General features: G+C 48.4%; 12 protein-coding genes across 12 annotated transcripts; 9 read left to right on the top strand and 3 right to left on the bottom strand.

The window, feature by feature from the left end:
• Positions 1-948: 948 nt before the first annotated feature.
• Positions 949-1,929, top strand: N7471_002314 (PLL family lectin; the record flags this gene model as incomplete). Its single annotated transcript, XM_057275034.1, has 1 exon — positions 949-1,929. The coding sequence occupies one exon, from the start codon at positions 949-951 to the stop codon at positions 1,927-1,929; it is 981 nt and encodes a 326-aa protein (XP_057139672.1).
• Positions 1,930-4,463: 2,534 nt separating this feature from the next.
• Positions 4,464-5,496, top strand: N7471_002313 (protein kinase; the record flags this gene model as incomplete). Its single annotated transcript, XM_057275033.1, has 4 exons — positions 4,464-4,495; positions 4,518-4,771; positions 4,809-5,116; positions 5,173-5,496. The coding sequence occupies 4 exons, from the start codon at positions 4,464-4,466 to the stop codon at positions 5,494-5,496; spliced, it is 918 nt and encodes a 305-aa protein (XP_057139671.1).
• A 371-nt stretch (positions 5,497-5,867) lies between these two features.
• N7471_002312 (alpha/beta hydrolase) lies at positions 5,868-7,120 on the top strand (the record flags this gene model as incomplete). Its single annotated transcript, XM_057275032.1, has 3 exons — positions 5,868-6,017; positions 6,068-6,596; positions 6,648-7,120. The coding sequence occupies 3 exons, from the start codon at positions 5,868-5,870 to the stop codon at positions 7,118-7,120; spliced, it is 1,152 nt and encodes a 383-aa protein (XP_057139670.1).
• Positions 7,121-8,183: 1,063 nt separating this feature from the next.
• N7471_002311 (phosphatase PAP2 family protein) lies at positions 8,184-9,575 on the top strand (the record flags this gene model as incomplete). Its single annotated transcript, XM_057275031.1, has 3 exons — positions 8,184-8,275; positions 8,332-8,870; positions 9,007-9,575. Coding segments are annotated over 3 exons (1,200 nt in total), but the record flags the coding sequence as incomplete, so codon positions are not given.
• Positions 9,576-9,757: 182 nt separating this feature from the next.
• Positions 9,758-10,585, bottom strand: N7471_002310 (vacuolar protein sorting family 37 protein; the record flags this gene model as incomplete). The annotated part of the gene is made up of 2 exons (XM_057275030.1): positions 9,758-10,244; positions 10,314-10,585. The coding sequence occupies 2 exons, from the start codon at positions 10,583-10,585 to the stop codon at positions 9,758-9,760; spliced, it is 759 nt and encodes a 252-aa protein (XP_057139668.1).
• Positions 10,586-11,095: 510 nt separating this feature from the next.
• Positions 11,096-11,755, bottom strand: N7471_002309 (ankyrin repeat protein; the record flags this gene model as incomplete). Its single annotated transcript, XM_057275029.1, has 1 exon — positions 11,096-11,755. The coding sequence occupies one exon, from the start codon at positions 11,753-11,755 to the stop codon at positions 11,096-11,098; it is 660 nt and encodes a 219-aa protein (XP_057139667.1).
• Positions 11,756-12,122: 367 nt separating this feature from the next.
• On the top strand, positions 12,123-14,618 carry N7471_002308 (tRNA ligase; the record flags this gene model as incomplete). The annotated part of the gene is made up of 1 exon (XM_057275028.1): positions 12,123-14,618. The coding sequence occupies one exon, from the start codon at positions 12,123-12,125 to the stop codon at positions 14,616-14,618; it is 2,496 nt and encodes an 831-aa protein (XP_057139666.1).
• Positions 14,619-15,825: 1,207 nt separating this feature from the next.
• Positions 15,826-16,476, top strand: N7471_002307 (NAD(P)-dependent oxidoreductase; the record flags this gene model as incomplete). The annotated part of the gene is made up of 1 exon (XM_057275027.1): positions 15,826-16,476. One exon carries the CDS (start codon positions 15,826-15,828, stop codon positions 16,474-16,476), a length of 651 nt encoding a protein of 216 aa, XP_057139665.1.
• A 633-nt stretch (positions 16,477-17,109) lies between these two features.
• On the bottom strand, positions 17,110-18,848 carry N7471_002306 (putative Golgi traffic protein SFT2; the record flags this gene model as incomplete). The annotated part of the gene is made up of 4 exons (XM_057275026.1): positions 17,110-17,262; positions 17,868-18,018; positions 18,310-18,430; positions 18,617-18,848. The coding sequence occupies 4 exons, from the start codon at positions 18,846-18,848 to the stop codon at positions 17,110-17,112; spliced, it is 657 nt and encodes a 218-aa protein (XP_057139664.1).
• A 47-nt stretch (positions 18,849-18,895) lies between these two features.
• Positions 18,896-19,243, top strand: N7471_002305 (uncharacterized protein; the record flags this gene model as incomplete). The annotated part of the gene is made up of 1 exon (XM_057275025.1): positions 18,896-19,243. One exon carries the CDS (start codon positions 18,896-18,898, stop codon positions 19,241-19,243), a length of 348 nt encoding a protein of 115 aa, XP_057139663.1.
• Positions 19,244-22,263: 3,020 nt separating this feature from the next.
• On the top strand, positions 22,264-23,635 carry N7471_002304 (uncharacterized protein; the record flags this gene model as incomplete). The annotated part of the gene is given in 5 exon segments (XM_057275024.1): positions 22,264-22,367; positions 22,378-22,517; positions 22,833-22,979; positions 23,179-23,508; positions 23,541-23,635. The coding sequence occupies 5 exon segments, from the start codon at positions 22,264-22,266 to the stop codon at positions 23,633-23,635; spliced, it is 816 nt and encodes a 271-aa protein (XP_057139662.1).
• A 202-nt stretch (positions 23,636-23,837) lies between these two features.
• Positions 23,838-25,388, top strand: N7471_002303 (basic helix-loop-helix domain-containing protein; the record flags this gene model as incomplete). The annotated part of the gene is made up of 1 exon (XM_057275023.1): positions 23,838-25,388. The coding sequence occupies one exon, from the start codon at positions 23,838-23,840 to the stop codon at positions 25,386-25,388; it is 1,551 nt and encodes a 516-aa protein (XP_057139661.1).
• Between the last annotated feature and the right edge of the window lie 651 nt (positions 25,389-26,039).

Raw genomic sequence — 26,039 nt, 5'->3', positions numbered from 1 at the left:
GCAGTTCCTCATCACTTTTAAAGTCACACACCGCTTCCATGTAACCAATCGATATTAATTAAGTACAAGATTAAAGTTAATTCATACTGATGTACAGCAGATACCCAGAAGTGTAACCGACAAGATAATTATTGCTGAGAGCGACGCTCAGATCGACGCCGAGCAATCTTCTAGTCAACGCCTAGTCTGGCGTGATGTTTATTGTATTATGTGATGCCCTGGGCCTTCAAGTCGCCACGAAGGACAATATTGTTGGCAAGACCCAGAGAGAAAAAGACATCACATCGCTCTTATCATAAAATCACCCGAAAGTTGTGACACTGACATCATTTCGTACTTTTAACACACTCTGTTTTCGTCCTTACTAGCTCACCTTCGCCTCATAGACGCATCTTGTGACGTAGACTAGTGCTTGATATTACGTCTCGTTCTATCTGTAGTGATCATCAGCTCTTCGGAGATACCTATCCCCAACTAAAAATCAGACATTATGATCTCATCTAGGTTCCAAGTGCACGCGATGTCGAATTCGTGATTCTAGGCCGTATACTACCCCGTTCCCACCTGCTTAATAACATATAGTTCTCAGATTCGATCGTTTATACGTAAGTGGCATCTAGAAAGTTTCTCTAGTAGTTTGTTCTCGGCAATGTGAGATAGACTAGAAGGATCGATTAGCGCGATCTAGAATCCGATTTCATCATTTCTACTAGCCGTCCCTAAGAGCGCATTAGTTTTCTACTTATAATCGTTAGAAGTCCCTCGTATGAATGTTTGATTTCTGCTCGTTACTAGGCCGTATGATAAGTGTTTAATGCAATTTCAATATCAACCTACCTTCTCCATTTATTTCTGCGAGGTATGACTTTCTCCCTCTAGTTAGAAATCTTCAGTGTCGCATTACTGACTAAGTCGCTAGCGGATCTAAAGAGAATTTCCGCAAAGAATATGGGTTGGAATACTCTAGGCGGAAATATCATTGGCGAGCCAGCCATTGTGTCGTGGGCATCGGACAGGCTTGACATCTTTGTTAGAGATACCCACAATAACGTTCTACACAAATGGCGGGAGGGTACGGACTGGAAGCCTTCTAGGTCCAGTTGGGAGTCGCTAGGTGGTGATATTGCCGATGGACCATCTGCCGTTTCCTGGGATCGTGGCCGGCTGGATGTGTTTGCCCGGGGCACTGATAAGAGTGTACTGCACAAATGGTTTGATGGAACGAAGTGGAATCCCCCTAACAACTGGGACCACCTCGGTCACAATATCATCGAGAAGCCGATGGTTGTGTCATGGGCCGCACATCGACTTGACGTTTTTGTTCATGGGGCTTCCGACCATAATCTCTGGCACCGAGCGTGGAATGGGCGACAGTGGGAAAACTGGGAGTCACTTGGCGGTCAAATTCTAGGAACCCCAGCACCAGTATCATGGGGCCCAGACAGGATTGACGTTTTTGTTCGTGGCACTGACAATGGTGTCTGGCACAAGGCTTTTCTTAACAATTCTTGGACCCCAAGTTTCGGTCCACTGGGAGGCATTATTCGTGGTAGCCCGAATGCAGTGTCATGGGCTCCAACTCGACTTGATATTTTCGTCCGTGGAGCAGATGACCATGTTCATCATAAGGCCTGGTGGGAAAATCGGGAATGGGCCCCAAAGAAAAACTTTTTACCTGTTGGTGGAGACGTTCTGAACGGTCCCCGTGTGGTAGCCGGGAGCGCCAATCATCTGGACATTGTCATACAGGCCCCTGATTTAAGTGTTTGGCACAAGGCGTGGGATGAAACCAACTGGGTCCCGGCAGGTACTACCTGGACACCGCTCGGTGGCGAAGCTGCTGGGGTACCAGTTTTGAGTCCGCTTGGTTCCCAAAAGTTGGAGATTTTCGTTCGCGGCCGTAACGGAGATTTGATCTTTTGGTCTTAAGGATGAAGCTTTCCACTTTCCTCGACAAGTTTGACACAAATTGTATACCTGTATCTACTAGTTTCCTAGTGTTTATTTTCAAATTCTTGGTAACATTTGGAGATAAAACCATTACTATGAATCTTGAGACTCACTCCCGGTCTTGTCTGAATATTTTGAGATTTTCATTGTCAATGACACAGGTTCCGGCTACCGTGACAAGCATACAGCTACTGGAAATTAGTCATGTGATATATTGGGGTAAGGTATTGTATGGCTGACAATACAGGAACATTGCTATTCCGGGGCTATCCTTAATATAGACTAGTGGACCTTGGCATTAGGGTTTAAGAAACTGTTACCAGCCAGTTCTTTGAACAAAAAGAGTGCATTCAACGAAAATACTAAGTACAAAGAGTAAAGGAAAAGGAAGAAGAGGATTGGTGGGCACAAGGTCCTTTGTGGGCCTTGGTGCAAACCTGCAAACACCATCCTCCAAGTGTCTCAACCTGGCAGGCGGTCAGCAGCGGCAGAACTACAGTTGTCATCTCTAGATCGTGACACTACCCACCATTTTAAACATGACATTTAGCACCCTTCCTCTATAGTATCTATGGTGAATTTAATATTTACAGAATCGCCTGCTTCCGTGCTTTCATCTCCGGTATTAATATCCTATGGTATTGACTTCTCCATTGAGAGAGCGGCTTCTGAAGTAGAAACCGCAATCCACTTCTTTTTGGCTTGCTGGATTAATGTCTTCCTCTCTGCGTCATCTCTCACTTTTATATGCCTTTTTGCATTTAAAGAGCTTAGAGGGCCACCAATATTAACCCTTCGCTTGGTTTTATTGGCATCCTTCCGGCGTTTTAGGTCCAAAATGTTGATGTTGTCCTGCGCATACTGAGCGCCCGCTTCCACTAAAGCAAGCCCACCAGCTAAAAATAGAGCTATTTGACGGCGTAGCTTAGGAGAAATAGAGTCAATCTCATCTCCAATATCGTCAATTTTTCTCTTGAATTTTTTGGCGTATTTCCGAAGTCTTTAACGTCTTTTACCGGTGAATTTGGTATAGAGCTTGACGCGGGAGAAGGGGTATCACCATCCCATATCTCCAAAACTAGCTCTGGAAGATTAGGATCATCATTCCAGCCTAGCTTTTATAAATCGAAATCGGCATTTATAGGATATATACCGCATTTTATAAAACCAGAGCGTATTATACGGCCTTAGAATGCTTAGAGACGAACGCCATATATACTCGTAAAAAAGTCCGATTTTTGCTTCACTAAACCACCCCACTATACTATATCATTATTATTCTTGCGAAAATAATGTTTTAGCACCTAAAACGGCATATCGTCAAGCGGTTGGCATATATACGTAGTATATGGGATAAAACAATATAGAATTATCAAGTGGTCTTCACAGAATTTGATAAATTCGAAGGTAAGATGAGAACCATGATTATCCATAAGAAGAAGCCTAAAACCACCCTTCGTATAGCGTTTTTTTATGCTTTATTCAAATGATTAGAGCTATTAAAAGGCTATAGTATCATCTATCCAGCCATTAGCGGTAGGGGTAATCTAATAATCGTTAGGAAGGTTGGTATTCCTATACCAATTCTCCATACGAAATTCACCCTTCACTAGAAACCAAGGTGGCATAACCTAGCCATCGGCAGTAATACATTCAATTGAAGTGAGAGATTCACTAGGGCCGCCAGTTCCAATACTAGATTGGCCACCTTTAGTTAAAACAACCATTCGTTACTTACCCTCGCCGAGTTTAAAGCCGCCCTCGTCGAAATTATAGATATTATTCGATTGAATTCCACAACGCTGAATTATAGCATCAAGGCGAGTATACCAGGTAGTAAGATGGCTAGGGGTAACTGCTTCTAAACGGTCTTTTTCCATAGGTTTTTTGCTTGATATAGGTGTATTTCTCAGGTAGTTGTTTAATAAAGCGATACGCCCAATTTTTACCGAGCTGCCGATCTGGATCATGGCGCCGAAGAATGTCAATTGCGCACTTATAGATCATAGCTGAGGTTGGTGGTGCATTTGCAGTGTTTAAAGTGTCAATCCAAAGCACTAATGCCTTCTCTTGATCTGGTTCTAGGGCTTTGTTAGGACCAATACGACTGCTTCGAGAAGTGCGACCGTGGATTCTACCCCTCAGGGTATAGTATGGAACGTCGAATTCCCGCGCCAATACTTGTCACGATCTAGAGTTGACTGTCGAATACTAAGATTGAATACATGCATAAGGCAAGTATAATCTAGAACCCTTCTAACCTAACTGTGACCAGTTTGTAGTGCGTAAGAAAGCGGTGCTATATTCGCTATTAGGTAAGACAGTAATAGCGAGGTTATACTTGTATATCTTGCCTAACATATAGTCGTTAGTGTTATTTGGCGATATAAAGCTAGGATTTTCGTGCTCTTTATCACGTCTTGAAATAAGTATTTAAGATATATTTGCTCACGCACTAGAATAATAGTGCGCGGCGTCATTTTGCCCTCAAAATCTTCACCAATTTTCCGTCTATGGGACAGCAGTTGGATGACGAGCTTAACATGTATAAACGCATGGGAGAAAAGTTCGAAACGCTGCCAAGGCCGGCATTATGTCAGAACGCTACTTGACTCTTTTGAGATTGATAGAGCTTCTGACAAGCATCTATGTCATGTGCATCCTCCTTTATGGGAAAGCGTTTGGGCATTTCTACACCGTAATCCGATAGGGAGACTTCCTCCAACCGTCCTAACGGGTGTTCTACGGTTTCTATCCCTAGCGTTGGATTATCTACAAACAGAGTGCAAGATTATACATACTGGTTTTTGGCCCGATACATGTACTCCAATTATTCACTAACGACAACTTTGTATCAGACATCAGTGCCGGTAATATCATTATCGGTATTGAGGATGACTCGGTTTTCAGCGAATTTGAAGAGAGAGAAATGCAAATTCCCGGGCCTAGAAAGGTCGTGGGTCCAGATGGAAGGACGATCTATCTGTGCCAGGACCTCAGAATGCCGAAACGAATAGGTCATCCAATTCTATGCGATCTTGGATCGGCTGTGCCCGGTGATATAGAGCACTCGGAAGACATTCAACCTAGCTTTTACCGTGCTCCAGAGGTAGTTTTAGGAGTTCCATGGACATACAGTGTCGATATATGGAACGTGGGATGCATGGTATGAAAGATTGCCAGGTCATTCAAACTCGGGCAGGATTTGTTGACGCTTTATAGATCTGGGACATTTTCGAGGGAGCCCATTTATTTACCGGCTACGACCCGGAGTTCGAACAGTACCGAAGTCGAGCCCATCTTGCCGATATGATCAATCTTCTTGGTCCCCCGCCGTCCAGCCTTCTTGAACAAGACAAGGGAAGCACAGCAGCAAATTCTTTACTGAGGAATGTCAGTGAGCCAAATTATGACCAGTCATTTTCATGTCCAAATTTACTTACCATTTATGAGTGTCTAGATGAATTCCGCGCTAGAGATTTATTGAAAAATCATTTTCCCCTTGAGGAAAGAGAAACCACTCTCGAGGGCCAAGACAAAGTGTAGTTGATACATCTGATGCGAAAGATGCCGCAGTGCGAGCCGGAAAAGCGCAACAGCCAAGGATGAATGGCTTCATAGACACTTGCATTAATTTCAGATCAATTACCTTCGTGGACAGTTCATTCCTACATACTTCAGGTACCCGTGGACATACCCACCCACGGGTTCACGGGTGGACCGTGTTCCAAGGTTGTCCCCACCGATAAGGGGGCGCACCAACGAGAAGCGGTGTGGGTGGGTCGAAGGTAGGCTGGAAAGCACGGATACTTTTTACCTCGCGCTGTTCCTCTTTTACAAATTCCAACTGGAGGGAGCTCTTTTCTCTCCCTACAAACGTATCGGGGTCTTTGCACTTCTCGCAGAATTGGGCTAATATGTTCAGCTTTCGTACCTTGACTTCTCTCACATATTTCACGCATGTCGCTTTTCTAGGAGGCAATGTGCAAACTCATGGTTCTCAGCTTAGGGACATTGTTCCTAAGCGCGAGGTTCTCTACGTTGGCGGACGATACACGAACATCACAGCAAGTCTTGATTCCCACTACTTCTACGCGTATCTAAGACTGCCAAACAGGACAATGCAATCAACTCTACATCAATGGCTATGATAGGGCAAATTTACGTCGAGAAGCTTTCCCCTAAGCCAGCCCCGGCGAACCCACCACTTCCCATTATCTTCATTGCAGGCGCGGCTCAGACCGGCACCAATTTCCTTGATACTCCAGACGGACGGCCAGGATGGGCATCCTATTTTATCTCCAAAGGTCACACTGTCTATCTCTCAGACCAGCCTGCACGCGGCCGCTCCTTCTGGTTTTCCGGACAGGGAAGTATTGGGTACATTGGCTCCCCCGATTCTGTCTCAGATATTTTTACCGACGTAGCAAACAACGACAACCAATGGCCACAGGCCAAGCTTCACACGCAATGGCCTGGCACCGGTCGCATTGGCGACTCAACTTTCGACGCTTTCTACAGGAGCCAGATGCAGTTCCAGACCGACCGCTTCATAAGCGAAGAACAAAATGCGCAGGCATATTCAGCTCTAGTCGACCTCGTAGGCGACTGTTATATCATCAGTCACTCGCAGGCGGGTGCATACGGTATTTTCAACCAAACACTATGACTCGCTGAAGTGGTTAATGATTGAGTAGGCTGGAGGGTCGGAGACATGCGCCCAGACCTAGTCAAGGGTATTGTCCAACTCGAGCCGTCTGGTCCACCATTCACGCTCCGCCCGCCGTTTGGAAATGACCCAGCTTTCGCTTTCGGTCTCACCGACCTCGCAATCGGATACGAACCGTCTGCAGGCAAGAATGCCGAAAATATTGAGACAACCATCGAGCCAGCAATCGACACCGATCACGACGACTGCATCATGCAGAAGTCCCCAGCGAAGCAGTTGACGAACCTGGGCAAAATCCCAGAGCTTGTTGTTACAGGCGAAGCATCGTTCCATGCGCCATACGATTACTGCACTGTCAAGTATCTGGAGCAAGCTGGCGTAGACGTTGAGTACGCGGATCTAGGCAACGAGGGTATTCATGGCAACGGACACATGTTCTTCATGGAGAAGAACAACCTTGAGATCGCAGACCGGGTGTACCAGTGGCTGAAAAAACATTAATCAAAGCATAATAAAGAGTCAATTTGCTCACTGCGTTGTTCCATGGTGTTTGCACTTTTAATGTAGGTCATTGACCGCCAGAATCTCTCTTCCAGAGCATGTGACCAAACTGTGGCTTTCAATAATTGCGTAATCCTGAGGTTTGTGAGGGCTATTCGAAAGCGTGAGATCTATTCAGCGAAGTCGAGAGATTCTCTATACCAAATTTGCAAGCTATGTCAAAGATGTTGGCTCGAGAGAGAAGTTCGCGGATTTGGGCCTCAATATTTCCCATTTCAGCCTCGAAGACTCGACTAGCTCCGGCATTGTTGTTGGGTCCGAGACCTCGGAAATCACGCGCATCAGGCTCAGCTTGGAATCTTCCTTGCGCGTCGCACAATTCTGATAAGCACCTCCTGCTCGCTTGCAAGGATTCCATGATTTGTATTTGGGAGACCAGATCCTTGTTTGCGGCGATAAGATCTGGTGGTTGTCGGCCTTCGATCGCCTGTAGATATATTCTGCGTTGTTGTACAAGTGGGCTCCGGGAGGACTTCCGCTGAGCTTAAACTGGCTTGCGTTAAGTGGAAACCGATGAGAATCAACTACTCCGTACGGTCTCGAAGTCTTTCTATAATCAATGCTATCGAGTCAATTCTTCCGTTCAACGGGTGGTGGACACTCTATATAAAAAGATAGTAGTAATAAACTATCCTGCATGAACAATCTATGGATGATATATTAGGAAAGTGGAGTGGAATCAATGGCGTGAATGCTCCGTACTATATATAGTTCTAGTACCTAGGTAGATAGTATAGAATCATAAAATCTTCTTTCAATTCGCTTTCAAATGGTTACTGTATATCCCTGATATCCCTGAAGTATTTGAGTTGATTTAGACTTTTTCTAAGCTTTACTCCGCCTCAACCCTTCGTCATCCCCCAGGGTCTTCCCAAGGTTACAACGTTCTTGAACTTCACTTTGCATATAAGAGTTAATTATCATTATCATCATCATTGTCATTTTATTTCTTGGATTTCAATTTCATCATTCTTCCCTAATTCCCTAATTGCATCACACCGCCATGCCCATCCCCATCAGAGAGACGGTAACTCGTCTCGCAGCCATCTCCAAGCTCCTAGTAATATCCTACATAATCGACTGGATATTCATCATGTACGTACAACCATCTTATCCAACCCATAAAAACCCCAATTAACAATCCCAACCAGCGGCATCGCCCTAATCGGCTACGGATTCTATAAACAATCCCCAAACCACCACCCCTTCAGCCTAACCGACCCAACAATCAGCTACCCCCTCTCCAAAGAAACCGTAACAAACACAACCCTCATTATAGTCGGCCTCTTCGCACCGGCGATTATAATCTTCCTACTCTCATGGCTACTCGTCCCAGCAAAAGCCACCTCCTCCTCCACCCCCACCTCCTCATCTAACCCCAACCCCCTGGCAGCGCAATACATCCGCCGCAAATTCTGGGAATGGAACGTCGGCTGGATGGGGCTCGCGCTGGCCGTCGCAAGCACCTGGAGCGCTACCCAGGGTTTGAAGGCGCTAATCGGAAAACCGCGACCTGATCTCCTCGCGCGCTGCAATCCAGACCTAGCGCGCATTGCGGAGTTCACGGTTGGTGGGCTTGGGGAGTCGGTGCGCGGTGCCGCGACGCTGGTTTCGTGGGAAATTTGTCGGGATCAGAGTAATTCGCTGCGCCTTGATGGCTTTGCGAGTTTCCCGAGTGGGCATGCTTCTTGTAAGTTTATAACACAACATTCCATACCATAGGCGTGTCTATGTCTATGTGCATCCCATCTTCGGATGTGGATACAAAACACAATGACAGCGACAGTATATACACACCAATTCGAATACAGCTAATAAAACCCCAGTTTCCTTCGCCGGTCTAATCTACCTAACCCTCTGGCTCTGCTCCAAATTCTCCGTCGCATTCCCCTATCTCCCGCGGTACCCAGTCGAAGACCAGCGCCACACCGACGACAGTTCATCTGTGCGGAGACGTGGCGCCGCACCGCCCGTATACCTAATGCTGATTGCGTTCGTGCCGACTGCAACAGCGTGCTTTATCGCTGCGTCGCGCTGGTTCAATTACAGACACCATGGCTTTGATATTCTCTTCGGTGCCGCGCTCGGCATTTTCTTCGCTTATATCGGCTTTAATATGTACCATATCCCGATTCGGCGTGGCGCCGGCTGGGCTTGGGGTGCGCGCAGTCGGGGACGCGCTTTTGGGCGCGGCGTTGGGTTCCCTAGTTCGCTCGGGACGGATGGGTGGGCTGGTGAGAGGGCGTTGGATGTTGATATTGAGGGCGCGGCTGCGGTGAGGCAGATGGGGGTTAGGGGTAATGGGCAGGGACATGCTCAGGGTCAGGAACATGTTAAGCCGGTGAGTAGTGAGGGTGAGGCTGTTAGGCTTGAGGGTGAGGCTGTTAGGCTTGAGGGTGAGTGAGTGGTAGGTTTCCTGGGTGTTTAAGAGCGATTCGGATGAAGCAGGACATTGAAAGTAATGTGTATATTGTATTGTATAGTGCAAAGTGAATATATCATGAATCGGAGGCAGCATGGCATCGTAAATGGCAGTCAGACGGTGACTATTTGTATTTTGAGGTTACTTTGAAGGCCTCATCGCCAACCCCCAACTCGTCCCTCATCCCACCGTGCCTTAGCCTCCTTCCGAGCCGCTAACTTAGACGCCTCGCCCCGTACGCGCCGGACCCAATCTGCAATCTCCTTTTCCGTGGCCCGCCCGTGATGGTCCTCATCAAGGAAACTCTCCTCAACAGCATGGCAGACAGCCTCTTGCTCCGTGATTGCCGCGCTGAAGCGCTGGTATAGTGCTTTCGGCGACCACGGGGCGAGGGCGGCGTCCATCTCGGCTTGCTTTTTGCGCCAGGAGACCTCCAGCGACTGGTGTGTGATCAGCATTGTTTCGGTGGAAGCGCGGACTTCGGCGAGGTGGTTCTGCATTTCTAGGAGGCGGGTTGCGAGGTCTTTGTTTGTTTGGATTAGGGTCTCGATGTATTGTTGGCGGGTTGAGTAGGAAGGGTGTTGGCTTGAGAGGGCGGAGATTAGAGCTGGGTCTTTGAGGATTGTTTGGAGGTCGGTTGTTCTGGGTTTGCGTGGGTTAGAGGTGCTGTTATCATTACTTTGGGGGAGGGGGAGGTTTGAGGGGACCCACGATTTGTCGGATACCAGGTCTGGGAGCCAGCCCTCCTCGATCGTTGGGGGATCGGGGATATATGGTTGTTGAGAATTATTGGGGTATGCGCCATGATGTGCGCCTGTCTGGTTGTCTGGCTGCCAGGCATGTGCTGAGGTGTTTTGCGGGGTGCCGCGTCGACTGGTTTCGTGGCTGTTGGGTTTTGGGGGTGGTGGAGGTGGTGTGTCGGGGTTCATGATTTGGGATGAGTAGAACTGCGATTGCGGGGGGAATGGTGGTGGTTCCGACATGATATGTGGTTGGGTGGTTGTAGGTGGAAGCTATGTTGTTACGTCGGAGATGCGGGATGGGCTCGAGCTTGGCGGGGACTAGACCGATGATCTATGCAGATGCATCATGACATGATATGATAGTGCTATCTCTAGATAACAACTAAGTATGTTGTACTATAAATTGCTTCAATGGATATATCGTGATATTTCGTGATTTAATCCTAGTTACAAGATCGTCTAGAAGCTTCTCTTCAGGCCTCCGAACCACTCGGATAACCCCCAACAGGAACGGGAGTCTAACAGCGAGCCTTCACAGCGAGACTCAAAACTTCAGAGATAAAAGATTCCTGGGACAACGGTAGAGTACCCGTCCGCGCCCGATAGAACCAGCAGGGACTGGACTCCGACTGAAAATGCTTGGATGGATTTCTTCCGGTGATTCGCATCTTCGAATGCGACGGGGGTCTCATGTAGAGACAGAACTCTCGCATGACAGTGGAATGGGTTTAACAGCCGCAATGCTCCTGCTTACTCAGTTCTCCTCCGAATTTCCCGCTCCATAGCTTCAATATTCGAGCCAGCCATGGCATCCTTGACCAACTCGCGCACCTCATTCTGCACCTCCTCGCTGTAATAGTCCTCACGCGTAGCAAGCTCCTCAATGCGCCTTTTGAATTCTGGATCGGGTTCACCACCAGCAGTGGCTTCTTCCTCCGTCATTGTTCCAATGTTGACCCTCATATCGCTGCCGGGGATGGGCCCGGACGAGTTCAAAACGTCGGCGGCTTGAGCGTGCGTTGGAGCAGCAGGAGCGCCCCCGACGACTTCGCGGAGATAGGTAGCGACCTGTGGGAAGTCATTCTCGGTCTCGAACTTTTCCACAGCTGTAAAGTCTTCGGCGTTCTTCTTATTGACCTCCACACCTAGCTCCTCGACTAAACAGCGCGCGATGTCACTCTCCTCGACTACAAATAGACATGTCTCGCCATCTTCGTCGAGGAGGTTGACATCGACGTTGAATTCTTTCACTAGAGCACGTAGGAGATCGATATGGCCGTATGAGGCTGCGGCGTGCAGCAATGAGTATCCGGACTCATCTTGGCTCGATGCGATCGAGGGGTTGGACCGCAGCAGCTCTAGAAGGGCCGTTGGGTTGTCGCAGGCCAAGAGGTAAGGGTTTTGGGCCATTATGAGTCAAAGTATTAAAGTGAAACTGGTAAATCAAGTGAGTCAAAAGTAAATTGTGGTTAAAGTAGGTCAACCTTGGAAGTCCAAGCAGAAAAAAAAAATATCCGCCTTTTCCCTTTCGGCTCCCCGCACTGTGACACATTCAGTCTGACTCTTCTGGTCTTTGGCCTTTCCGTCTCTGGTACTTTTGTTATATTCTCTGTCTTTATTTCATTTCACTTTTCTACAAATACCCTCAGAATACCTCAGGCAGGAGGTCAGGAAAATTATTCCACCTCTTCTCTTTCCCCCCCACTCTTGGCTGCCCCTCCTCTCCGTCCTCTCCGTCCCGCCGATCTCCCACTTTGATATACCCAACACACAAGACATGGCGACTCAAGATCCCCACGTCATCTCGCAGCTGGTGAAAGCCCTGGAGACTGCTCGCAAAGCTAAAAAGGGTGAGACAAAGTTCACCTGCAAAAAGAATACCTTTGAGGTAGCCAAAGATGTGACCGTGGACTCGTGGAAGTTCCAGGACTGGGACTACAAGCAAGCCGGTCTGCCCACATATGCGCGAGGTCTTTTCACCACCAAACGCAAAGACAACATTCCCGAAATTACGACGCGCGGATACGACAAGTTCTTCAACATAGGCGAGACAAAGGCCACAGAATGGCGCAACATCGAGAAAAACACAAGGGGTCCCTACGAGCTGAGTGTGAAGGAGAATGGATGCATTATCTTCATTTCTGCTTTGGCGAACGACAAATTGCTAGTCTGCAGCAAACACTCGACTGGAGCCCGCGAGGATACAAAAGTCAGCCACGCGCAGGCAGGAGAACAATGGACGGAACGCCATGTCTCGTCCGTGAATCGGTCTGTTAAAGACCTTGCCCGAACTCTGCGCCAGATGAATGTCACCGCCGTTGGAGAACTCTGTGACGACACTTTTGAGGAGCATGTGCTGGCCTACGACGAAGCTTCTTCGGGCATCTACCTCCACGGTCTCAACTACAACCAACCTGACTTTCAGACAATGTGTTGTGACGATGTGCACAAGTTCGCTGATGACTGGGGCTTCAAGAAGGCCAAGTTCGAGGTCTTTGATGATATTTTTAGAGTGCAGAGCTTCCTAGAAGGATGTGCAGAGACAGGAACATGGGATGGACGTGAGACCGAGGGCTTCGTCATCCGATGCCAGCTGAGCGAGAACGGAACTGAGCCCTATCGGAATTGGTTCTTCAAGTACAAGTTCGAGGAGCCGTACTTGATGTACCGCCAGTGGCGTGAATGCACCAAAGCTGTCATCGGAGGGAGACATCCCAAGATCAGGAAGCATGAGCAGGTCACTGAAGAGTACTTGCAGTTTGCTCGACGGGTTCTGATGAAGAACCCTCATATGGCAACTGAATATATGCATAACCACGGTATCATCGCTTTACGGGAGGCTTTCCTCAAGGAACGAGGATTAAATGGATCCGAGCTTATCGCTCTAGGGACTAAAAAGCAGAGTGAATTGAACGAGATCAACAAAAATGTCATCCTCGAGCCAATTGCCTCGCTGGGATGTGGAAAGACGACAGTCGCCTTGGCTCTGGTTAAGCTCTTTGGATGGGGACATGTTCAGAATGACAACATCCCCAAACAGAAGAACAAGCCCAAGAAGTTCGCCTTCGAGGTCAGCCATGCTCTGGGAGAACACAGCGTTGTCATCGCTGATCGCAACAACCATCAAAAGCGCGAACGCAAGCAGCTCATGGAGGATATTTACCCTGTGCTCCCGGATGCGCAGTTCGTCGCTCTGCATTACGTCCACGAGCCCAAGGCAGACAGACTCCCCGCCATCCGAGAAGTCACTCGAAAACGTGTGCTAGAGCGTGGCGACAACCACCAATCCATCCGGGCTGGCACCAACGCCCAGGAAGAGACCGTCGGAATCATGGAGGGATTCCTCGGCCGCTTCGAAGGCGTCGACACGACCCGCTCGCCAGACCTGAGCTTCGATCACGTCATAGACCTCGACGTGTGCGCCTCATCTCGCGAGAACCTCGAAACAATCGTCAAAGCCTTACACGCCGCCTACCCGCGCCTCGTGCCAACCATCCCAACGGCAGCAGCTCTCGACGAAGCCATTGCCGCCGCCCTGGATGACTACACCGTGACAAAAGATCTAAGCTACAGCTATGGTCCCCCACAAAAGCCAAAGAACAAAAACAAAAACCACGGCAACGGCAACGGCTCCCTCCTCCCCGAACCAACAGACTCCCCATTGTCCCCAGAAGCCCTCTCCAAAAAGATCGAATACTTCAACATCTCCCTCCCAACAAACGAAATAACGTCAATCCTGCACTCCCTCTTCCCACCAACAACTTCCCCCGAAACAGCCCGTCTCTACAACCAACTAGTAAACTCCCGCCGTCTCCAACCAACCTTCCATGTTACCCTCATCCACCGCGCCTCCAAGAAAGACAATCCAGAGACCTGGGAGCAGCTAGCAACCCGCTACATTGACACGCAGATCAAAAACCCCGTCGAAAACTCCATCCAGCACCCGCCGCCCCTGGGCTCCGCGCGCGTGCGCATCGAGCGTCTCGTCTGGGATAACCGCATCATGACCTTTGTCGCGCGCATCCTGCCTGCCGAGGGCGTCGAGAAAGAGACCGGTGTGGATGAGTCTGAGTGGCCGTGCGCAAATCCTATTCCGCATATCACGGTCGGCACGGCATCGCCCGATGTTAAGCCGAAGGAGAGTAATGATTTGCTGCGGCGGTGGGTTGAGGTTGGCTCTGGTGGGGATACAGGGATCTATGAGGCGGAGGTTGAGGGTGTTAAAGTTGTTGATGGTGTTGTTGGGTTAGTTATGAGTCGGGGGAAGTATTGAGGCGGTTTTATCTTCGATTTGAATGATTAAGAAGATGGAATTGACTTTGATTATGATGACTTTGCTGGATTGCATTTTTATGGTGCCTTTTGCATTACATTGTAGACCTTGTGCGCGTCCCCATTTATTCGATGAGCTAGCTTTGATATCGAATGAATCCATATTATTCATACTTAGGAAGCAGTGATGTTCATGCACTCGCCAGGGGCTGTGTAGATATTTATGAACATGCTATCGGCCTGTGGATATGCAGCAGTGGGATATATTCAATCCCAGCGATATCGCAAGGCAAATCTCACATTAAGGCAAACGCTCAACCTTGCTGATCGAGGCTGGACGAGTCCGAACATAATTTTGCGATGACTTGGAGCCCTAAGAAACATGGCAGCTCAATACTCTTGGTTGCTATGGATGTAATGATTCCCTGACTCAGCAGCCTACGGCCTTCCAAGGTTGTCACAACCCGCCCAGCCCCAGGTATGGGTCGGTTAGTCAGTAATCAGTAGACCCGTGGACCTATAGGCGGGCTGTTTCGCGGGTTGGTTGGGCCCTGGGTTTTGGCCAGGTCTAGTCGTATTCTATGGCAAAGCTTGTAAGCCTTAACCGCCGTGGTTAAGTCACATTTCTCCAAGAATATGGCCCAAGAGACTAATGTAGCCTCACCGCAACGTGGCCGCTCGTTCTCGCGTGTCTCGCAATCGAGGGGTCGACCTCTTCTGAGAATATACTCTTAAGTTCCTATTACCACGGGAAGGTGAGAGTCGTCGCAAGCCCTGATGCCTTGGATCATAGGGCTCTCATAATTTACATGATCATTCAAGGTTTGTCCGGTAGGCAACATGATTTGTAACATTACGGAGTCTCGGACTTCGGACTACAGTTGATGGCGAGATTGATAGATTGATAAGGAATCAGCCTCACCTGAACACGTCACCACTTAGTTCCAGTAACTAACCAAGCACTCACTAGGCAACAAGCGTCGTTGTCATGCACAGCAATTAGCTATGTGTTGCAATAAGCCTTATTATTTGTCATATATATATCCAGGATTCCCGCTTGGTTAGATGTTTCAAAATATCCAATTCATCATTGATCTCAAGTTCAAAAGATTCACCAAAATCATTGTACCACAGTTTTAATCCAAACCACCGGTTAAGAATCAGGAATAAATTCAGCATCCTACCACACCACAACCGCATCTCCAATTATGCGTGTTCTCGTTCTTGGTGGCAGTGGACAGACTGGCCGTCTGGTCATCGATGAAGCATTGGAGCGCGGCCACAAGATTACAGCCTTGATTCGGAATCCCTCTTCACTTCCAGCCAAGGAAGGCCTGACCATCGTGAAGGGCACACCGGTGGAACCTTCGGACATTGAAAGCGCTTTCAACGCAGTCCAAGGCGACCTCCCAACTGCCGTGATCGTCACGCTTTCATCCCCGACAGAAAAAGGGACTCGAGTTATGTCTCAAACTCACGAAAACCTCGTCGCTGCTATGAAAAGACACGGCGTTTCCAAGATTGCGACTCTGTCTTCATTTGGAGTCGGGTCTTCGCTCGCGAATATCACTGTGCTTATGAAGTTCGCAATTTCTTGCACGAGCCTTAGGTATCCATTCGCGGACCACAATCATGTCGATGAGATACTTAAGAACAGCGGATTGGAATTCGTGTTGTTGAGGCCAGCGAGACTGACTATGTCAAAAAAGGCGCCTGTTCAGTTCCTTGGTGACGATGGGAAAGGACTCGGTATTTTCGCGGGCCTTGGGGGGATCTCAAGGGCTAGTGTGGCGGCCTGTCTGGTGGATGCTGTTGAGAAGAGCACTTGGGATCGAAGCACTCCTGTGATATCGAACTGATGGGGTGTCATGGTGTCAGGGTATGGGAGGCTCTATATAGTAATTTTAATCTTTCTATTCCTCGTACTTATAAACATCGTAGATCAAAATGTACTCCCATCCTAGTCTTCTCTATGTCTTGGAGTGTCTATTTTTCTGACTACTACAAAGCTGCATCATACATACACCCTGCTTATAGCCGGATTCTTAACTGTTCCTGACCCATACTCATTGTTCACCATGAAAGAATGATCTCTTGTAAAATTTTGTAAGATAAAATTTTGTATTGACTAATTGAATTTCATTAAGCACCGGTATGATAGGGGATCCACCCCGTAGGTATCTAGCACTCAAACGGAAAGGGAAAGCCATGTCGGCCTAAAATCCGGTGTATATGTACTGGTAACCTACAAGTTCCCTTTATGATATCAATATTTAGTATTGTACTCCCAAGAGAGGAAGTCCGCATGCAAACATAAGTATTTGGAAGAAAGAAAAGGAAACCAAAGCGCCAAACACTGTAGTTCTGGCTAGATACATATGCACAACGAAGAGCCCAAACCGCGCCCGATATCAAAGTAACCACGAGGCGACCGCCCGATGTATGCGATGACTGACAAAGGACAGGGTATCAGACACGAGAAAGTGAACAAATCAACCACTAATCCAAGCGGTAACACGCGATGCTCCGAAACGACCCACGTACTGCAGGCCAGTGCTGCCCATAGGGAAGTAACTGACGAGGTACCAGGCGAGGGCAGCGAGCTGGAAGATCGAGGAGATGAGAGTGAGGAAGAGATTCTGAAGCTAGAATGCACCAAAAAAGAGACGGCAGTCAGCAAGAGGTTCTAAAAGAGGATGTGTTGCCAAATGTGGCAAGTGGATGGTGTGTAGTTGTGATATGCAGGTATAACAAGATGACCGAGTAGTCAGGGACGGTGAGACATAGATTGATCTCGATGGCTCTGGACTCCGCGCTCTGTGACACCGGGATGTGTCGGACAAGGGGAAGTAAGGGAAAGGGCATCCAAGACCCGCGCCGTGATGGGACGTAGTACAGGCGCAAGATTCAGAGCAGAGAGACCGGCCGAGTGCAGGGTGGGATGGAACAGAAGGAGCTAAAGTGGCTGCAGCCAACAGCAGGCATGACAAGCCGTGGTTTCAGGTTGTACTGCGCCATGGATGTGAAGGCTGCAAGATTCCCATTTTCCCGGTTGTGCAGTGCGACCATACGGACTCGGGTAGAGCGAGGGGAGCGAGTGTGCGACAAACAAGGAAATGCAGAGGGGAGTATCATGAGGAGGGGAGGGATCGTCGGCGTGCAACGAGATGAAGCGTAAAGACCAAACACGAAATTCAAATCCGAAAACGAAAACGAAAAAAAGGAAGATAACGAAATCCATTTTACTTACACCGATGGCGAAGTAAAGCGTGAGGGCGATCGATCCGAAATAGGCCGCTGTGAATGGCAACCGTGATCCCGAGATCAAATGCTTAGCGTAAGTCCACGGTCCCATGAGAACCGCCCATGATATCAAAAACAAGACAGAGCCGACGGACCATCTAGTAAAGAAACCAGTTAGCAAGAGATATCCAAGACCGAGACTAAAGTTCTTCGCATGAGGCGCAGATATAGGTCGAGGTCAGGACCAATCAGGTTGCAATGTGAAGTACAAAGGCGCACATGGCCCTAACCAAAATTGACCGATGACCTGGTCTATCACAGCTCGGGATTTGCTCGGTCGTCCGAGAGCATGAGGTAACTGGGGAAACAGGGGGGAAATGGCTGGGAAAGCCATAAAAGGCCGGGGAACATAGCCCACATTAATGCGGACCATCGCGGAGGCAACTTACAAGACCGCGAATTTGCGGGGCTTGAGTGACAAGACGGGGAACAAGAAGAAGCAGATCATGAAACAGACGGCGGCGCCCAAATTACATGCGCCAAAGATGAGCATGCGGTCCCACCGACTCACTATACGCAGAGTCCGTGTTAGTGTGTTTCTCTCTTCTTCTATCGGCTCACAACCACATAAACAAGCATGGTGGTAATGAATCCTCCCGGCGCAGGAACTGCGGTCTCATCACCTGAATCTTACGCAACGGTGTACGGGAGGATCTGGGGATCGGAGGGTCACAAGACAGAGAAAGAAAAACTTACAAGCAAAGAAGCCCTCTTCTTCTTCCCGTCGAGTGGCTGCCGGCAATGGGGCCCCAGGGCCTTCATTATGAGTGGGCAGTTGAACATAGCCGCCTTCGCTGAACGGGTTGTAAGACCGAAGACGAGATAAGAATGGAGTGTTCGATGACGCGCCAGTGTTCACGGGGAGATCCGGATCTCTACGCGACCACCCCAGTGAGTTGACAGAGTCTCGGAACGAGTTATTCGCCATGTTTGAGACTAGTTTTAGTCAGGTTTTAGTTAAGTTTTAGATGCCAAATGAAACGAGTAGAGGAGGTGCGTGCACTACTGCGTCTGCAGAGAAGGCCCGTGGTCCAAGAAGTCAAGACCAAGAGAACGGTCTGCAGGGACTATGCGAGATGGAGTGCAGATGATCTGCGCCGGGTGATGGATGATCCTCAAGGATTGGCTAGAGGCGGGGACCTAGTCAAGCCAACAGAGGGGCAGATGACAACTGTGTCGAACGTGGATTCGGCTTCCGATGAGCTGGGGCAAGCCGTGACTCGGTTCAAATGGGGGCCACTTTCGAGGAAAGTTCTCCGACTCGAGGGTATGCGGCCAAGATCGGAAGATCAGAGGTTTTTAATATGGCAGGCTGATAGATAAACTTTATGGACAACCTCCCCGACCAAGAAAAGGGCTGCCTATTGCACTGTGATAAGGCGTCAGCGCAACGGGATCTGCAGCTATCTCTGCGGAGATGGCGATGACCACCGGGGGTATGGAGTCCTCTAGCGCGGCGCAAGTGGATCGTAATCGAAGGTAGGCCGTGCAATAATGCGGCGAGATAAGCCAACCAAGCAGAAGATAGGTGGGAAGCGTTGAACCTTGCGGGCACGATCCGAGAAGGGATGGGAAGCGAACACGGCGTAGGGAGTCGAAGGATGCTGATTGGACAAGGAAGCGCTGCGCTATCGATAAGGGAGGGTAGAAAGACGAGGGGAACCAAGCAAAATGACGAGATGGCGTGAAGCTACCGATGCGACCAACCCGATCGGCGTTAAGTGCTGAAGCTGTCAGATGATGGTTTCCAGGGTTGGGGTACAAAGCTCTCGGACCGAGCCCTGTGGGGTTATTGACCAGGATGACCCCCCCATAGGAATATGACCAGAGAAATGAAAGAGTTACATGTCACTTACCAAGAGGGTGAAATGTTGCCTAGGTGGCGTGTAGAGGTATAAGTTGTATAGTGGCAGTTCCCAGTTCTGCAATGAAGTTGGGGAAAGGAGGCTTGTGCCAAATGGGGTATAGCGCGATCCAAATATGTAGCATCAAGTATATAACCCACCTATAAGCAACTTCGCATATTATTCTCTATTGATTTTTATTTATTCTCGGTTATTATTAGGTGATAAAATTGTAGATACATAACTCCTACTGTACATCTTTCTTTCCTTCGCGCTATAGCCGCTGGAATTTGTCAAAACCCGTGAATGTATGCAAAAATATACTTTCCTATAAGTTCTTGTTGCCATATGAATCAAATCAACCTGCTTCAAATGGAGTTGCCGTATGACTTATTTACTATAATATTAAGTTACAATATATTAATATTCTATTCTTTACTATACTCGATCTGGACTCATGACCATTATTGATAGACCATTATTGATAGTCTCACCCCTCTCTTTCTGCAACTTTCAATCATTAGTTGCCGTCCTACTGTCGATCCTTCATGGCTGGTGCGCACCCTGTGGCGATCGGCCGTAACTGTAACAGTAGAGTGGCGGACAACCTTGGAAGTTCTTGTATTGGACAGCCCTGCAGAAGCATTTATAACGGCTATAACGGCTATAGTTGCCGGCAGTCGTATCGGAAGAACTCCATGCAGATGATGTTGCATACCCATTATATAACCTTTTGCCTGTTGACCGTATTTATGTAGCTACCCGTGTACCACCTAGGGGAATTATCCGATAACCATAAGGGCGCTAATATGCACTCCGGACTCTGCCCCGTGGGTAACATTGGCACTAGCCTCATTGTTTCTCCAAATTTGGCTTCTGCTTTTGCTTTTTCTATTTCCCTGTTTTTCTTGCTTTTTGGCATCTGCTTTACTTTGTATTACTACTCTGTAGAATGTCCGATGCACACGAGTCGGTTTATCTGTCACCCCCGGAATGGAGTGCGACCTTAACCACGTACGATGTCGTCATATCAGGGTCCTGTGCGCGGGTACTTCGGGTAAGACATAGATAGTCTCAACCTCTTGAGTGCTTTGAATACTATCCAAATAGATCCTAAAACACAACATCTCTATCTCCCTTGCGTCAACCGTGGATACTAGGCGTGTATGGTCGAACCTTGACGGGACGGGACGTCGGATCCATTTTCCACTCAAAACGAATCCCGGAGATCAATCCCCATCCGTCGATCGTAGAATACTATCACTCCTAAACCGGAGTGGCTCACAAAGAGGGGAAAGTTTGGCGATGTGGCTCAGCACAGTCATACCAAAGTGAGGTGTATTGCTTTGATTCACTATTGGTGGAGGGGTCTTAAGACACATTCCAACCCCTCCAATTGTCTCCCTCCACCACATTCTACCATTCTATTTTTCCGCTTCGGATGAAGATCGAACGGTTAAGTCCGAAATCCGAACTTACCAACTGCTTTGAACATTCTAAAGGTTTCTAAATATTGAACTATGACATTATTTCCTTTGCCGCTGTATCCCAGATCAATACCCACGAGTCCGCCCCTTACGTAGAATAAAAATAAACCAAAGAGACTCAAGACTAAGTGCGCAGTCAGAGCGGAGCAATATGAAGGTCCAAGCTCCCTTGACGATCACAGCCAGATATGATCATCACTCCAGACTCTGCACGACATCCCACATGAAGAACAGACCGCACTGATCCTCTTGCAGAATTGATAGTGCTTATGGATGTGGTCTGTGGGCTACTGTGTTTTTCTTTTTTTCTTTTCTGTTTTCTGATTTCACATATATAACTAGGATCTTGTCCAAACTTGTCTATCTCTAGTATTACCAAGGTAATGGGATTTGCCGGATAATATTTGCGACTCGCCGTCATTTTCGCATGCTAGTCGATCTCTACCATCTCCGGTGTCTTGAGTACTAATACTCTGCATAGTTGATGGAGATCAACCTTGTCCACATGGTCTCATTCGGGGATCTTGAATATGTTCTGCAGACTTCCACCCTGAATGATAGATTAGGGTTTCCTAGAAGATAGCATTTGGTATGCTTGTAACCCTAAGACCTCATCTGATACATTCCTGCTTGCTCTGTTCAAGACACCCGTGAGTCATGATCGTAGTAACAGGTGACAAATATCCCAATGTGTATCATGGGATGACCGCCGTTTTACTTGATCCGGCTGTATCACCCTTCCCCCCTTTGTCCAAGTTTGTTTTTTATTTTGGATGAATATAATAATCTTTTTTTTCCCTTTAGTCAAGTAGTATTTCTTTTTTATTTATTATTATTATCTATGTATAGTACGAAAAGAAAGAAAAAAAGAGGCTCGGGGGTTTACCGTTGCCACCCCTCCTTCACCCAAAATCCACTCACACCCACTTACACTCACACTCACACACCCTTTTTCCCTTTCTGATCCAGATGGTAGTAGTCAACTTAATATTAAAAATAAAAATAAAAATCAATGTCCGATGGCGTAGGTGAATCTCATCGATTCCCACCGATCGACGGGCTGCATGACCGATGTTGTAATATATCAAATGAGAGATGCAGGAGAGCGCCGCTTGAGTTCATAAAGTCTCCATCCCCTCGGTGTCTGTCTGCGAAACATGCAAGTGCTTTTTCTCTCTGAGTTGTCACTGCATACTCCTGTTCTCGAACTTTTGATTCGTAAAGACTTTATACCTCGTGAGCTACTAGTTTGGAAGACATATCCAGGTACGTGTCAAGTCTCCAAGATCCATATATCACACATATTCCCTTTGTTCCTGCATCTGTGATCTATGGCTGCCTCGTTGCCAGGTCCCCACGTGTGAATGGGGCTTTGCCCATATGTTTTTCATATCTTGACCTGCATGCTTATTGAGATGTCTTGGGATGTATACTCTTGATCTTTTACTAACATCAACACAGGTCTATACCTAGGTATACTTACCTATACCAACTTTATACGCTTCTTCACTTGGTAGGTACAATATTTTATCAGCCTCAAAGCCAAGCCCAAGCATGTTCTTTTCTTTTGTTATTGGGAAGTAAGCGCTTGCGTCAACTCGTATTCCGATTGCAATCCGAGCGTGGACAACAAATCCCGAGCAAACACCCCAGAGGTCAAGGCGCAAGAGATCTGGTCAAATCAAATGCAAATATACAACTTCAAGAGCAATTATACAACTGCAAGAGGTGATGAAGGCGACCTCGGGATTTACATCCGAACATATACCTCGGAAGGCCAAAAAGCAAAACCCTCCAGATCGCCACTTCTCACCGCTCTCCCACCGCTTGTTCCCCCACTCTTCTCCGGACTTGTGTCTTGTGCAAACGATATAACTGGGATCAACTATCCAACTGCGACCAACTGGGATCATCAACTGGGATTGAGTGCCTGATTCGGGCTTGGTTTTTTTCCTGCTCGTCTCTGGTCTTTGGATCTCTTATCTTCTTACTCCCCGATCTGCTTTTCTTTTTCTCGCATTTGCGCACTGCTCGGCTTTATTTCTTTCTCTTTCATCGCTCACACAGTTCTCTAGATCTTTTCCAAGATCCTGTCACTTTGCGCCTTGCGATTACCTCAAGACACGCTTGTGGTATCTGCACAGTCCCCTCGATTGTCCACTCATCCCGGCTTTAAGACCGAGGAAATTTCCCCGGCTTATTGGCCCGTCTCACAATCTCCCCGGACTTCATTCCTCCAATCTTCATTGTTTCAAGGGTAATTATTTACATTCCTTTTCTCGCTTCCAGTTTATTTTGCATTTTATTTGGTTGCCTGTTTTGCCTTGCGCACGGAGGCCACGACATCTTCAAATCGTCTACGGGCGGGGTCAAGTCTTGACTAACACCTTTTTCATGCGCTCAGATCGTGAGATTCTCACATCCAACACCTCTTCCATCCATCCTCTTCGGTATTCGGCGTCTCTGACCGCCTAACTTTTGACAACTGTCACGGAGAGTCAGTAGGATCGGCACTACGACTCCTCCCTTAGCCCCTCGCCGATCTGCGCCCCATTTTCAACCCCCCCAATATTGTTTCACCGGGCTATGGCTGAAGCGAGTCTCTTCATCAAACACGAATCCGACGACTACACCCCTTTCATCATGTCACACTCCAGTTACTCGATGGGTAACCAATTCCCCACCGATGGGGTCGACCCATCCGACTTGACCATGCAGCAGCAGAATGGCTTCATGCCCTACTCCTATGGTTCGCAACAGAACATGTCATCCAGCTTCAACTTCGGAAACTCCGGCATCGACACAGACGAGCTGTTGGATCTAGAGATCAGCGGCCCGAACGGTCATCAACGCGATAATGTGAACTATCTCCAGGACCAGTCTGCTGGCGGTATCGCGATGAGTCACCAAAGTCAAATGTCGCATATGTACTCCAACACCCCAGAGAATGCTCCCATGGCCAGTCCGTTCGTTCAAAACAGCTTCAACTATGAGCAGTATCGCATGAACCAGCAAAACCCCCACATGCACAATGCCAGCTCTTTCGACCAGAACTACCTCGGCACCAGGCGCCAGAGCTTGCAAGGCATGGACCGTACTTCATCTGACGGCCGCAGCCCCATGACTCCAAAGACACCGGCACTGGGTTCCTTGACATTGGGTACCCCTGAGTCTGGCAGCTTCCCGTCTCAGCCTATCCGGACCGGACTGCAGGCTCGTCACCAGAAGAGCCTGTCCAACCAATGGGATGGAACTCCCGGCAGTGCACAGTCATACGTCGAGTCCTCTTCCATCTCGTCTCCTCCTCACCAATCGCACCACAACGGCATCTCCGAGATCCTCAAGTCTGGGAAGCACGCCTCACTGCCCGCTAAGGTTGACGCCCATCTCCCCGGCGGCGGTGGAGATCTCGAATCCCAGGAAGCCAAGCGCCGACGTCGTCGTGCCTCGCACAACCTGGTCGAACGCCGCCGACGCGACAACATCAATGAACGCATTCAGGATCTCTCCCACCTGGTTCCTCAGCACCGACTGGAAGACGACAAGGTCCGGAAGCAACTTGTGAACAGCAGCGCTCTTTCCATGGCCGGCGCAGGCGGAGGTGCCGCCACATCTCTTCTCGCAGGAGGAAATGGCCGCCGTGCGACAGCGGGTAACATCACAATGGGTCTCCCAATCGAAGAAAAGGAGAAGGGTCCTAACAAGGGCGATATCCTCAACGGTGCTGTCAGCTGGACTCGCGATCTCATGTGGGCCCTGCACGTCAAATACCAACAAGAAGCGGAACTCGCCGACCTGATCGGCAGCCTGGGTGGAACCTGGCCCTTCGAGCAAACCGAAGAGGAGAAGCGCATGCGCAGCGAGATCCTCGATGCACTGGAGATAAATGACCCAACTTCCTTCAGCTACACCCGCGGACCGGGTAGCGGTCTGCGCGTCCCCAAGCACACTAACATCGCCGGCGATGCCGTGCAGGGCGGCGACATGTCCGGCCTGACTCCTCCCAGCCTGAGTCCTTCGTTCCACAGCGGCACCAGCAGTGCCAACGGCGCTGGCCAGCCACAGTACTGGAACAGTGCTGGCCATGCTGCTATGAGCTTCAAGGAGGAGGACGAGTACGGCATGGAGATGGGCTAGCTGGCTCGTTTCTGCCTTTCTTATTTGGTCATTCGAGTTGACCTTTGCATACACGGCGTACTAATACGGGCACCGATTAGTCGGCGTACCAGGAGTGAAGACAACGGGCTCGTGATTTCTTGTTTTTTTTCTTTGATTTTTCCTTGCGTTGTCATTACGTCACGCATTTATGTCCGTACGAGTCGTTCTCTTCTCTTCTTTTCTCAACTTACTTTTGTGATTTTTCTCTGGGGCTTGTGTGCTTATTTCGGTCTTACCTTGCTTTATTCTTATTCCATATCGATACCCTGTTTATTTCCTTGATCTTTCTTTCTCCTTGACTTGAGCTATGCCATTCGCCCCATCTTCGGATAGCGGGCATGGTTTTGATCAATTCTGCACGTGTCGTTTTTATCTACTTGTGTCCAGAGTCTATATTGAGTTTTGAAACTTGATTTTCTCTCTCTTCAATTCATCATTTCATTATTTCGCTGCTTCATTCTCTCATTCTGTGTACTTTGGCATTTGTTGCACAATAAACGCGATTGCATCTTCCCTAATACCCCCTTTGCTTCTCCTGATGCCGAGTACCTATCAATCAATCTATGGTCTCTGTAATTGCACACCATATCGGTATTTACGGCGCATATATGTAGTAGCTGTCAGACAATG

The sequence above is a fragment of the Penicillium samsonianum genome (genome assembly GCF_028829775.1).
Source record: "Penicillium samsonianum strain IBT 33392 chromosome Unknown utg000002l_segment0_segment0, whole genome shotgun sequence".
Lineage (NCBI taxonomy): Eukaryota > Fungi > Ascomycota > Eurotiomycetes > Eurotiales > Aspergillaceae > Penicillium > Penicillium samsonianum.
The sequence above is the reverse complement of the archived record's forward strand: the minus strand, read 5'-3'. Positions and strand labels throughout refer to the sequence as shown.